At 40.5% G+C, this 12682-nt stretch overlaps 1 protein-coding gene across 2 annotated transcripts; it reads left to right on the top strand.

Moving 5' to 3' along the window:
• The first annotated feature begins 958 nt into the window (after positions 1-958).
• On the top strand, positions 959-7050 carry LOC110490255 (troponin I, slow skeletal muscle). Of its 2 annotated transcripts, none has more exons than XM_090200372.1 (6): positions 959-1076; positions 2261-3888; positions 4506-4637; positions 5740-5829; positions 6117-6293; positions 6626-7050. In XM_090200372.1, exons 2-6 carry the CDS (start codon positions 3823-3825, stop codon positions 6704-6706), a joined length of 546 nt encoding a protein of 181 aa, XP_090056498.1. In that variant the 5' UTR covers positions 959-1076; positions 2261-3822; the 3' UTR covers positions 6707-7050. The 2 variants fall into 2 exon arrangements, with proteins under 2 accessions (XP_090056498.1, XP_090056499.1); XM_090200373.1 differs by having other exon boundaries at positions 994-1076; positions 2258-3888.
• Positions 7051-12682: the final 5632 nt, after the last annotated feature.

Raw genomic sequence — 12682 nt, 5'->3', positions numbered from 1 at the left:
CAATTGGGTTACAAGGCAATGTAATCCATTTCCTGTTAATCAAAATATTCAGTTGGTTCTGTAACAAAACAATGAATTCAAGGTGATTTCTTCACATGAGACTTTGACACTAACTGGTTACAATACAGTCCATCTCATAAATTAAGAGCTTCAGTATCACAGTAATTTGATCTATTAGACACAGAGCACTTTTAAAAACTCAATGTTAGCAATGAACATATGATCATTGGTAGAAGAAAAATCAAAAGAAAAAACAGACCAAATTACCTGGAATGACATTAACTCTCACGGGTGTCCAAAAAGAACAAACTGAAAGCCACACCCTAAAACAGGCCACGCCTCCATCTGTTCTGAAAGGCTTCTGCCACCACATTCCACCCACCACTATGCGATGTGAATGCAAACAATATTTAAAAGCTTTCATTACATTTTGTTGTATTTCTCCAGTATATAATACAAGGAAAATGCTATTGTAAATGCTACAGTAATGTCTGCAAAAACATTACAGTAAATACTACAGTATAGTGCAATCCGTATTAAAACTTTGCTCCAGAAATGTTTTATTTAAATTTAACTAGGCAAGTCAGTTAAGAACAAATTCTTCTTTACAATGACAGCCTAGGAACAGTGGGCTAACTGCCTTGTTCAGAATGACAGATTTTTACCTTGTCAGTTTGTGGTTTTTATCCAGCAACCTTTTGGTTACTGGCCCAACGCTCTAACCACTAGGATACCTGCCACCCATTATACATTACTATGAGCCGCCCTCATATAACTTTTCTACAGTACATGTCAAAGTAAAGTTCCATTCTTCCCCTTTATGTCTATATCAGTGCAGTGAGTCAAGGGTTGAGGACAGGACAGGGTAGGGCAGGGTCCACACACACACACAAACACATGATGATCAAAATGTGGCCAATGTGTGTTAGGGAGGCGTAACAGAGGGGCCTATTTTAGAGAGCCATTCACATGAGGCAGCAGAAATCATAAATCAATCATTCAAAATCATAAACCGATTTTTCCTGCACGACATCACTGCTACACTTTCACTCTCTGATTGGCTTCTCTTTTTAAAGGTAAGTTATCCGATCGTCTCAGCTCAGTCTATGACAACAAAGAATATTCTGAGAAATATGTGAGATCAATAAAAGCAGATAGTTCTTTTGAATGTTTCAAGTATTTTAACATGTTTGGTTAAGACCATTGTCTAGAGCAATCTGCCATGTAAAATATAATTTGGGTTGACATGGTTCAAAAGGGAAATGTGTTCGCTTTTCAGGGAAGAGTTCCTAGAAGTTAATGATAAAAATAGATTAAGTAGTTGCCAGCAGTTGGCTGTGTCCAGTTTGTGTTTACTTCATTGGGGATAGTGTGTTAATGCTTAAGCGGTCACACCTCATATCTTCACCCATATTTACAACAAGGAATTCTCATAATACATTTTTATTTTATTGGTGTTAGACTTGCTTGGTCGTAAATTGGGGCATTGCTTTTGAGTCCCCTCCCATCGTTACTCAGTGGCGCGAGCGGGCAACCTGAGGTGTGTGTGTGTGTGTGTGTGTGTCTACTTTATTGTGATGTGTGAGGAGCCCAGAGGGTTTGTCTTAACACGCGGGGCTAATAAGGCTTCTGTACCAGTAGAACAGCATGCCACCGGAAAGGTCACAAGTTTGATCTTTCCTTGTAATGTCACAATGGTGACATTAAAGCAGACAGCCTTTTTACTCAATGGACCTCAGCTATTTGGTGGCCTGGTGCAGCAGATACTGCAGCAATGCCCTTGGTCTGTCAAAATCTCACCTTGCACAGTAGCTCACGCTAGCACCAAAGGTGATAATGGCTCAAGGGTATAGCACCAGACACTTTAGGGGAGAGGAGAAATGCAGAGAAAATGTAAGGAGAAATTTTTTAAAAAAGGGATCTTGAGTATTCAAACCTTTTTCTCCTTCATCGTTCTCCATCATCAGACAATTCCATCCAAGGACCCTTGACAGTGAACTCCTGTTCTCTGGGTAATAAGAGAGCCAAAGTCAGCCTCTTTTATCCAAGTCAGGACATGAGGACCTTGTGGGGGACCTTGATTATCACCCAGTAGCTCATAATAATCACAAGTCTAATACATGTGTGATGGTAAACTATTACATTATTTTCATATGTGATAATTGTTCCTAGTATGAATCATTGACTCTTACATCTCTGAAACATTCCATATGATGTGAATGTTCTGCCAATAAACACAGCTATGTTGGCTCCCCAGCAGTACTCAGAACAGCCATGTCTGAGGGGTGAGTCTGTAACTGTCACACTCTGTGCCTTTCAATCAATCACACAACTATGTTGGCTCCCCAGCAGTACTCATAAACCAGAACAGCCATGTCTGAGGGGTGAGTCGATAACTGTCACACTCTGTGCCTTTCAATCAATCACACAACTATGGCAATGTTGTCAATATGGGACAGAAAATAACGTCTTCTTTCGATTTGTTTGTTTGTTTGTTTGATTTGCAATATGTTGAAAAAGACCGGTAAGTCAGTTCTGGACATATTTTCCCCCCTCATACCTTTTGTTGTGCCTAATATCTTAAAATTGCCCTTTCGTTCATTACTTAGCTTTGTTGTGCACAGTTAAACCTTTGTAACAGTCCTTTTGATACTGTATACATACAGTTGAAGTCAGAAGTTTACAAGCGCTTAGGTTGGAGTCATTAAAACTCGTTTTTCAAACACTAGTCAAATTTCTTGTTAACAAAATATAGTTTTGGCAAGTCGGTCAGGACACCTACTTTGTGCATGACACAAGTCATTTTTCCAACAATAGTTTACAGAAAGACTATTTCACTTATAATTCACTGTATCACAATTCCAGTGGGTTAGAAGTTTACATACACTAAGGTGACTGTGCCTTTAAATGCTTGGAAAATTCCAGAAAATGGTGTCATGGCTTTAGAAGCTTCTGATAGGTTAATTGACACCATTTGAGTCAATTGGAGGTGTATTTCAAGGCCTGCCTTCAAGCTCTGTACCTCTTTGCTTGACATCACAGGAAAATCAAAAGCAATTGACCCAAGTTAAACAATTTAAAGGCAATGCTACCAAATACTAATTGAGTGTATGTAAACTTCTGACGCACTGGAAATGTGATGAAAGAAATGAAAGATGTAATAAATCATTCTCTACTATTATTCTGACAATTCACATTCTTAAAATAAAGATCCTAACTGACCTAAGACAGGGCATTTTTTCCACGATTAAATGTCAGGAATAGTGAAAAACTGAGTTTAAATGTATTTGGCTAAGGTGTATGTAAACTTCCGACTTCAACTGTATGCTATGCAGGCAGTTAGCATGTCATGCTAATGAATAGCCACACTGGCATCTTGGTAACAGCTTGTGCGACTTAACAAGTTAGACATTATAATCTATCAGCAATTGCTGAGCAATTGTCGTGTCACAAGGCCATTTGTCTCAGGCTAACTGATAATCATCCAAATGATCCCAAGACCACTGGAGCAACACAGAAGGACTCATTTGGTATCAATACCAAGCCACATACACAGTAGAAACGAGCCCCTTGCTCTCTAAGACTGTGCTTCAATGAATCCTTGGTGATATGGTGGCAGAGCATTACATTATATTACATTAGGAACCACAGCTCATCCTAATCAACAGAGACAGGCAGTTGTTTGCTCTGTAGCTCCGCTATAATAGAGACCACATATGACTATAGGCTAACATCATCAGTGACTGTAATGAATGAGCCTACCTACATATGAAGATGTGCTAACATCATTAGCGACTGTAATGAGCCTATTATATACCTGTTATGTCTCATATCTCTCTCTTCCAGAAAAAGACAAAGTACTCAGCGACTCGCAGGTTACTGCTGAAGGTAGGTCGGCCTGTATGGAAGTGAAAAATAAACTTTATTCACGGTACTGATGGCACATGTACGTTTAGCAGGCTGCATATGACTCGTACACATGTTCAGATGTAGGATCTTAATTTGACCTACAGCATATTGTCACAGCAAATAATCTGGATCCGGCCCAAAATGTTCACATTTTGACGGTGAGGAAATATAACACATTTTCAGTGCGTCCCTCCGGACCTCATTGAAGACCGAATGTGGGCCCCGGGGCAAAATTAGTTTGACACCCCTGCTTTAGTCCATAATGTTGCTTGATAGGTGGTTAGGCTATTACCTTGACAAAAGTAGGCTGGATGAAAAGTGCAATATTGTTAATATAACTGTGTGCTAGTGTGGGTTTTCAGTGACTTTATGTATATCACAAAATTCTCAGCACCAAAGAATGATCCAATTAAGATCCTACATCTGTACACACACAACAACAACAACACCAACAACATACAAGTGCCTTGAAAATCATGTTCACCAAAACTGAAGTAAAGGTCCAAAAACACTTGAAAACACAACATTTTGCACATCAGTTGAACTATCAATTGTATTGTCTTATCATTAAGTTGTTCAGCCATGTTTCCCTATAGCAAAAACTGCTGAAGAAAGCTGGGGTCTTGCTGGTCCAGGAGCAAAGCAACAAGGTGACAGAGAGGGAAAGCGTCTTGAGCGAGAGAGTACCACCGCTGAAACTCTCCGGCCTATCTGTGCAAGAGCTTCAGGTACACTAACATAACTCTAAGGCCCAAGGTTCAAGTACCTATATAGTGTTTCCTAAGGACTCGAAGCGAGGCGACCATCTCTGTCGGCGCCATCTCGCACTTCTATTGTCATCTTGCACTTCTATTGAGTGTATATGGCTCTGGTATATGGCTCTGGTCAGAGGTGGGCCGTATTTAAATTTGTCATTTGTATTTCACTGGCCTGAACTACAATCCAATGTATTTTGTAACAAGATACAGTACTTTTGAGACCTGCTTTTTTTTATTTTATTTTTTTACTTTTTTTTGTAAAAATATCGTTTTTTTTATAGCGGTTCACAATTTTTTTGGCCAACCTGCATTGGTATCAGAAGTCTGTTGGCACTATGGTGTGATAAAAGTGTCTGGTAAATGATCAATATGTAATTGTCCAAAAAGTAACACTTGCAAAGCATGCAGGGAATTATTCTAATGAGCTCCTCCCCCGAAACAAGGCCAAAACTAATACCCAGTGTGCTTTGCAATTGTTTCTTTTTACATTTTTCTCATTTAGCAGACACTCTTCTCCAGAGTAATTTAAAGTCAGTGCATTCAACTAAGGTAGATAAACAACCACATATCACAATCATAGAAAATAAATAAAATAAAGATGTTACCATTACTGATAATGTTGTTGTAGTGAAGGCGTCTAGTTGCAAATGTATTTCGACAATACCTAAATTAGCTGTGTTTTGATTATGTACCTTGAAAAGGTTTTCGCTATTTCATTTTAATACATTGGTCTTTAGAGTATTTTTTAATTGTAACAAGATGGTATCTTTATACATCTTTGACTCTGGTCAAAAGTAGTAGGGAATAAGATGCTGTTTGGTGTGCAGATAGTAGCCATCCAAGCTTACATTGTCTGGACTTATTCCCTGGTGTGCTGTTGGTAAAGAACAGCATCTCCATTTTTGTTTAGACGTGTCAAAATAAAAATTGTAGCACCCTTCTACCTTTCTCATTGATGAGTGAGTGGAATTTTAAAGTAGTGGCTTTTGTAGTTTGTTTGATGCATCCTCCCACAGTACTTTCTCAACAGTCTTTGGTGGTTTATAGATGACTGAGTCTTTTTTCTTCACAGGAGCTCTGTAAGGAACTGCACAGGAAATGTGACACAGTGGATGAGGCACGATATGATATCGAAGCAAAAGTGCTCAAGAATGAGAAAGAGGTTTGTTTTTTTTGTCATGTAAATTAAATGAGTCTTGGGACAGTTACCTGAAGTTACCTGAGATCTATGAAAGTGCCTCAAAGTGTATTTCGTTGAAGACAACCATTTTTATGCTGACTTCTATTGGTGATTTCAATATTCTACAAGTTCCAAAAGTGCCACAAAATTATTTCTTTTTCAAATAAAAGCATTTTGATTTTCATTGAAATGCCAAGACCCTAAATGGCAACACGCTTAGTTTATAAGGGTACGGGAGAGTGAACCTTTTGGCTGTATGTACATCTCAGCTCGTGGACCTGAATGCAAAGATCAACGAGCTGAAAGGGGGGAAGAGACCTAACCTCAAAAGGGTCAAGAAGTCTGCCGACGCTATGCTGGGGGCTCTGACTGAGGCCAAACTCAGCTCCAAGGCGGACTTCAAGTCCAACCTGAAGACAGTCAAGAAGGACAAGAAGGAAGAGGAGGTAAGACTGGGAAGTTTAGAAATAAACATACAATGGCTTCTGGTAATGTCATAGTTTACAGCTCTGTTTCAGCTGGCACTGTGTTTTCTTTGTACGATGTACACAAACACGTGGTACTAATGGGTACTTCGTCCAAATAATTCATCACATTTGGGTAAAGGTTTGATTCAAGTGACGTTGATCAAGATACAGAGTTCATTGGTCTTGTTTGCTGTGTCTGAGTTGTGTTTGATCATCCATACTGTACGTGACCATGGCAACCAGGCCGTCATTGTAAATAAGATGTTTTTCTTAATTGGTTACATTTGAAGGACTGTCCATTCTCTTCACAGAAAGCGGACCCAGGTGACTGGCGGAAGAATGTGGAGTCCATGTCTGGAATGGAGGGCAGAAAGAAGCTTTTCAATAGCTAAAACAGTTACAAATGCACTGGCTCTGTAGAGATCTGTGGCTGCATTGCCTGATTGTTTACTAATTTTTATTTTGGATTTTCCCGAAAAATATATTTTTTGCAGTGAGATTGTGTTTTGGGGGAAAGTATGAAGTGTGAGGTATTTTACACTAAAGACTGAGGGAACTATAAAGACTGTGAGAACTAATCAATATTTTTATTAAAAACTATTTAGTGTGGGCTACATGATTTTGATTCCTATCAAGAGAAAATAGTCAAATGTGGAACAACCTAATAATACTCATCATATTAGTTCATTTTGTAAATATTCAATTCCAGTTTGTTATTAAAACACAAATTATTCTGTTTTGGTTTATCTGCCAATATTTATGATTTTAAAAAAAGATGATGAAGTTGGTTCTCTTTCATGTTGTTTACTTTTGCCATAATGCAATACGAAAATCTTAAAAACACATACAGTGTAGATGCTATTAATTACATGGATAAGCCACTGAATGTGTAGTGTTGGATTTTCAAGAGCAGTTCTCCTTTCAGGCTGTGGGTGACACTATAGACAAGCTATTGTACTATTTAACCAAGGTTGCCATTTTCACCTCTGTCACTTCAGTTCAATCTTATCACCACTAGGGTGTGTTATAGCATTACCCTTTCATTTAAAAGTTGACCTGTGGGTGGTTTGTGCTTACAAATGACACCTGGGGGTATCATTCACTACCACTGATCTTTGGTTATCAATGGCAAAGTCATTAATCATCTTGATGATCACAATCTCCCCTGGGCCAAAGACTACTAACAAAGTAATGAGACGTTTGAATAGTCGTGTAGTTCCGGTGAATTATACCATTAAAGAGAACGAAACTGGTAAATTCAGAAGACATAAACATAAGCGTTTTCTAAAATGGGTACCATACTGCGACCAATACGCTGCTACAAATGGTCATAAGAGTGTCTTAAGTCCATAGAGCTGTATTGGAGAGGGGGGGGCAATGTTTTGCGGAGAACGAGCTGGCTAGAGGAAGGGAAAGGCAGTATGGAACAACGCATCCTCTCTGCAGATCATTACAGATGGTACAGTATGAAGTGTGAGGTAGGTGTGTAAACCTGCCATCGGGCCACAAAGGGTGGGGGAAGTCAAGCAGCACGCGTCTGCAAATATGCATTCATTTTTATATGGCAGTGATGTGTTATAGTTTTTTTTCTGTGATAAAGGACAGCTACTGTCCCTAACCCTTTCCACAGCTCTCTTTGGCATGAGACACATTTGCTTGTGCTGGTAGGAAAATGGTCGAGGCAAATGTGATGGGAGTAAACATTTACAATGTCTGACAGGGGCTCTAAAACTATAAACATGCGGTATCCCATTTGTTGTGGGAGACAGAGACACTCTATCCATTTTGTTTCTATTTACTGTACAATGTGATTCTTTGGGTTGCTGATACTCCTCTAATAAAGTCGTCTTTACGTTTTATGATTAACAGACGGCCCTGTTTTGGATGAAAGCAGATGCGGGCTCCGTGGTAATATCAAACATCCCCACACGATGTTATACGTGACCTTGCTCTGACTGGACTGCAGGAATGACTTCAACAGGTGTATTGTCTGTTTCTGTACTGTGTGTCACTGTAGACTGAAAACAAATCCAGAAACAAGGCTTAAGATCCACTTTGAGTACGTGTAAAGGGCTGGTATTAAAATGAATTGCTCAACATGCAGCGGCCTGCAACGCTTTGATGGGCGCATACAGCATCAATAGACTGCTTGGCCAGGCTTGTAAGATACACTAAATGGCTAGGCTACATTGAAGTGTGGGAAATCTACTTTGCTATAAAAGAAGTAGTTCATTGCTCTCTCTTCCACGTCTGGCGATCCTTGCCAGTGTAATATTTCCTTTCAGCAGTCGCCTTGTAAAATGCATGGTTTCTATACCAACTTAGTGACATTTCCTTAAATGACAATAAACAAGGGTTACCCACTAGGGAGGTTGTTGAAATCATTCTGTCAGAACTAACTACCCAGGCTGCCATTTATGGGCATCAGTCGACAGGGCACGATCACCAGAGGGCCATGGGGGAGATGCTCCTTAAGGCCCAATGAAAGTAGTGACCTGAAGCCCATGCTGAAAGAGAACAAACTCAGCAGATGTGTGGAGGAGTGGTCATCCTCCTGAGTTAGTGGGATGTTTTATTGGCGCTTCCTATGGAGGATAGGCTATGTTGGGCGCGTGCCAGGGCCCATCACACTTGACAGTATCTTTCTGCAATGTGATTTAAGAATGCAGCATCAGACGTCTCTGAAGCCTCCTCCTTGTCATGGTGATGGCTCCCCACCTGCTCGGGATGGAGATGGCTCAGTTACTGTAACGGGCTGTGCTGCTTCGTGTGATTTAAGATGCACCTGCGCGTAGGCTTCATACATCAAATGATATAAACCTCATTGTCCCGTTTCATCACGAGTTAAGTACGGGTGTTTTCCCACTTGACCCCTTTCAGACAATGTTTGCGATATCAGTTCGCAAAAAAAAATTGTGCAGTGTGAACACTTCAAAGGAACTCCGACACCTCAAAAGAGCCCTGAAGCGAACCGAACTTGAGACCATCTCGAGAGGTGGTCTGAATTCGGTGCGCTTGAATTCCGCGGTCCGGTTCCCTTTTTTTAGGTCAAGCACTGAACACAGAGCTCCCAAAGGTTCGCTTTTCATTATTCCCGCACCACACACTAGACTACTGCAACACCGCTTCCCCTGCCATAAACCCTCACATTGGTGCCACTAAAGAGAGAAGATGATGATTTGCAGGTTCGCGGAAAAAAACGTGTGTTGTTTATGGATATTGCTTATCGATTGTCAAGGACGCGCAGATATTCCAAAATTAGTTTTTAGTTCAGATTATTTGTTTGCAATATGTGATCTATAGGTTAAGAGAGATTCATAAACTGTTTATTGATTGTGTGGTTTGAATAGTGTGAGAAGACAACCTAATCACAACATCTATTCTAGCTCTTAAAAGGGGCAGTAGCCTACCTTGAGTGTACAATTACAGTATTATTTATTCTGCAGCAGAAAGGTTTTGGCCTTTCTGGGGAGTTTTTCCTAGCCACCGTGCTTCTACACCTGCATTGCTTGCTGTTTGGGGTTTTAGGCTGGGTTTCTGTACAGCACTTTGAGTTATCAGCTGATGTACGAATGGCTATATAAATACATTTGATTTGATTTCCAAAATATAAGTAGGTATATCTAGATGTCCGATAACACATTCTGATTGAATGGCTTGTCCTGCACTTTGTAAAAACCCAGAATGCATGTTGTAAAACGATCTTAGTTATTTTCTAAACATAACAATGTGAATGCAAAGAGGACTCGGCCCACAAAATAGGTGAAGTGAACTGACAAAAGAGTTGAGTACTCATTCAAAGGTAAGGGCTTTTCTTTACCCCAGAGTTCACTTTAAAAAGGACTGATATTGGTTCTTTTAAAGTGGACTATATGTGAAAACACCCTAATTTATGTCAGATTAGTCAACAACTGCGGCGTCATTTTTCAGTTTCATTATTAAACTCCACTGTAACGTATGGGAACAACTAACATTATTCAACCACATTCCATGTTCAACGTTTTATATTCTCTGCCACAATTCTGTCCAATTTGGGCATGAAGGCTCAAGTTTACATTAGGTATAGAGCTGAAGATGTAAGTAAGATGGATTCTCTGTATGTGCTTTAGCCTTATAGCTGGGGATGAAGGTGTCCCCCAGGGATGTGTTCTGGTGCACCTTGACATGTAGAAGAGGTGGAAACTGAGCCAGGTGGGTCACCGCTAGGCCTTCTAATCTCTCTGTGGGCCCGTAACACGCTACATGTAATTGATCATAATAAATCATTTGATATAATGCAGAGTGGAAATTAGCCATAGAGGGAGGTCATAGGGGGGATGGAGCAGGGATATGTTCAGTCCCATATACGAATTCATCATGCAGCTTTAAAAAAAATAAAAATAGAGTATCCACAGAAGGGGCTTGGGTTTCACGAGAGCTGTGGGGGATTTGGGAGATTAAGCACATGGATGGATGTTGTGTTCATGCTTTATTCAGTTTCATTTAGAACTTCTGGTTCAATTACAGTGTTCATTCATGAATGACAATGTGACACATTTTTCGAGTACAGAGTCTTTTTTGTTGATCTACTATGCTGTCACTTGCCGTGCTTGTGTTGAGGCTAAGCACACCAAATCCACTACAACTTTGTAACAACCTTTCCACAATGTTCTTGTTACTTACAACCTCATGCTATTTGCATTAGCCTACGTTAGCTCAACCGTCCCACCAATCCTGTAGAGGTCATTCAAAAGTTAACCAAATAGTTACCCGGACTATTGACCCTTTTTGCACCAACTTTTTTGAATCATCACATACGCTGCTGCTACTATTGACTATATCTGTTACTTTATTCTTAGTAGTATGTACATATCTACCTCAATGACCTCGTACCCCTGCACATGGACTCGGTACTGGTACCCCTTGTACATAGCCAAGTTACTCATTACTCTCATTACTCTACTTTTATCATGACGTGCTTGACTTTACTATTATTTCTCAATTTTCGATCTCTCTGCATTGTTGGGGAGGGCCTGTAGGCACTTCACTGTTAGTCTACACCTGTTGTTTACGAGGGCATGTGACCGATAAAATGTCATTTGATTTGATATAGCATAAACCAGCACCTGAGATCACGATGTAATTATGGCATGAACAACAACACCCTGCAGAGCTCCATGTTATTAAAACAACTACTGTATTAATATGCCTCGGGCTAAATCATATCTTTAGCAATCAAATTATGCATGAGAGTGGCTTTGCATGAAAATAGTGGAGGTTGGGGATTTGTGGGGCTAGGAATTTGTGAGTAAAGGAGAAGGGGAAATGTGCCTGTCTGAATTCTCTACCTTGAGGTTAAACACCTGGGACTTTTTCTCGATTTACGCAGGGAGCAAACAATCATATTTTGTGTTTGCTGAATTTGTCCGATGTGAGCAAGGTTGATTGGAATTCTGTTCATACAGAGCATTACAAAATCTAACGAACAAACACTTTGTCACACACATAAAGTGGCACTCACTCACACACACACACACACAACATATTTCTTATACCGTAAGTGTATGGATTATGACTTAACATGTGCAATAGAGAATTAATATGCATGTACTGTATTTTTCTGGGTCAGTGGCCTAATTTGCTTAAATACAGCCTTTGTCTATAATATCATTGTTTTAAGAGGAGAACAAAAGAGCAGAGATGCCCTTCTGCTATCTCATATTAATCTGCAGAACACTGGCTCTATTGTTTTATTATGGGGTGGAGGCTCCTTACCAACCCACTAAGCATTTACAGACGGCAACGTCTTTTTTTGGTCCTGTCCGGACCCGCCTTGATTTCAACGTCCTCAGACGTCCGGACCGGCGTATATTTGACCCAAACAAAGACGTCTATAATTGGTTCAGATTTGGTCTGGTCCAAACCTGAACAAATCTGAACCAATCATAGACATCCATGTTTCACAAGTTTGGACAGCACAGTACAGCTCCGTCTAATTCTCCCATCTCTCTCTTTTTCTCTCCCATCCCGGAGGACCTGAGCCCTAGGACCATTCCTCAGAACTACCTGGCCTGATGACTCCTGGCTGTCCCCATCCCAAGTCCATCTAGTCATACTGCTGATCCAGTTTCAGCTGTTCTGCCTGCGGCTATGGAACCCTGACCTGTTCACCGGACGTGCTACCTGGTCCCGAACCTGCTGTGTTCGACCCTATCTCTCCCTCTCTCTCTCCCTCCCTCCCTCTCTCTCTCTCTCCCTCCCTCTCTACTGCAACTGCTGTCTCAACCTCTGAATGCTCGGCTATGAAAAGCCAGGTGACATTTACTCCTGAAGTGCTGACCTGTTGCACCCTCTACAACCACTTTGATTGTTATTTGAGCCGGCTGGTC

This window comes from Oncorhynchus mykiss, chromosome 15 (assembly GCF_057628025.1).
Source record: "Oncorhynchus mykiss isolate SJ-2025 chromosome 15, ASM5762802v1, whole genome shotgun sequence".
NCBI classification, from domain to species: Eukaryota; Metazoa; Chordata; class Actinopteri; order Salmoniformes; family Salmonidae; genus Oncorhynchus; species Oncorhynchus mykiss.
This window is presented reverse-complemented; position numbering and strand designations above follow the sequence as displayed.

What these genes read in the sequence shown, in the direction of transcription:
- LOC110490255 (XM_090200372.1), top strand. Translation starts at nt 3,823, where the DNA reads ATGTCTCATATCTCTCTCTTCCAGAAAAAGACAAAGTACTCAGCGACT. An exon ending in CTCGCAGGTTACTGCTGAAG is followed by an intron (nt 3,889 to 4,505) that starts GTAGGTCGGCCT and finishes GTTTCCCTATAG; the next exon opens with CAAAAACTGCTGAAGAAAGC. An exon ending in TATCTGTGCAAGAGCTTCAG is followed by an intron (nt 4,638 to 5,739) that starts GTACACTAACAT and finishes TTTTCTTCACAG; the next exon opens with GAGCTCTGTAAGGAACTGCA.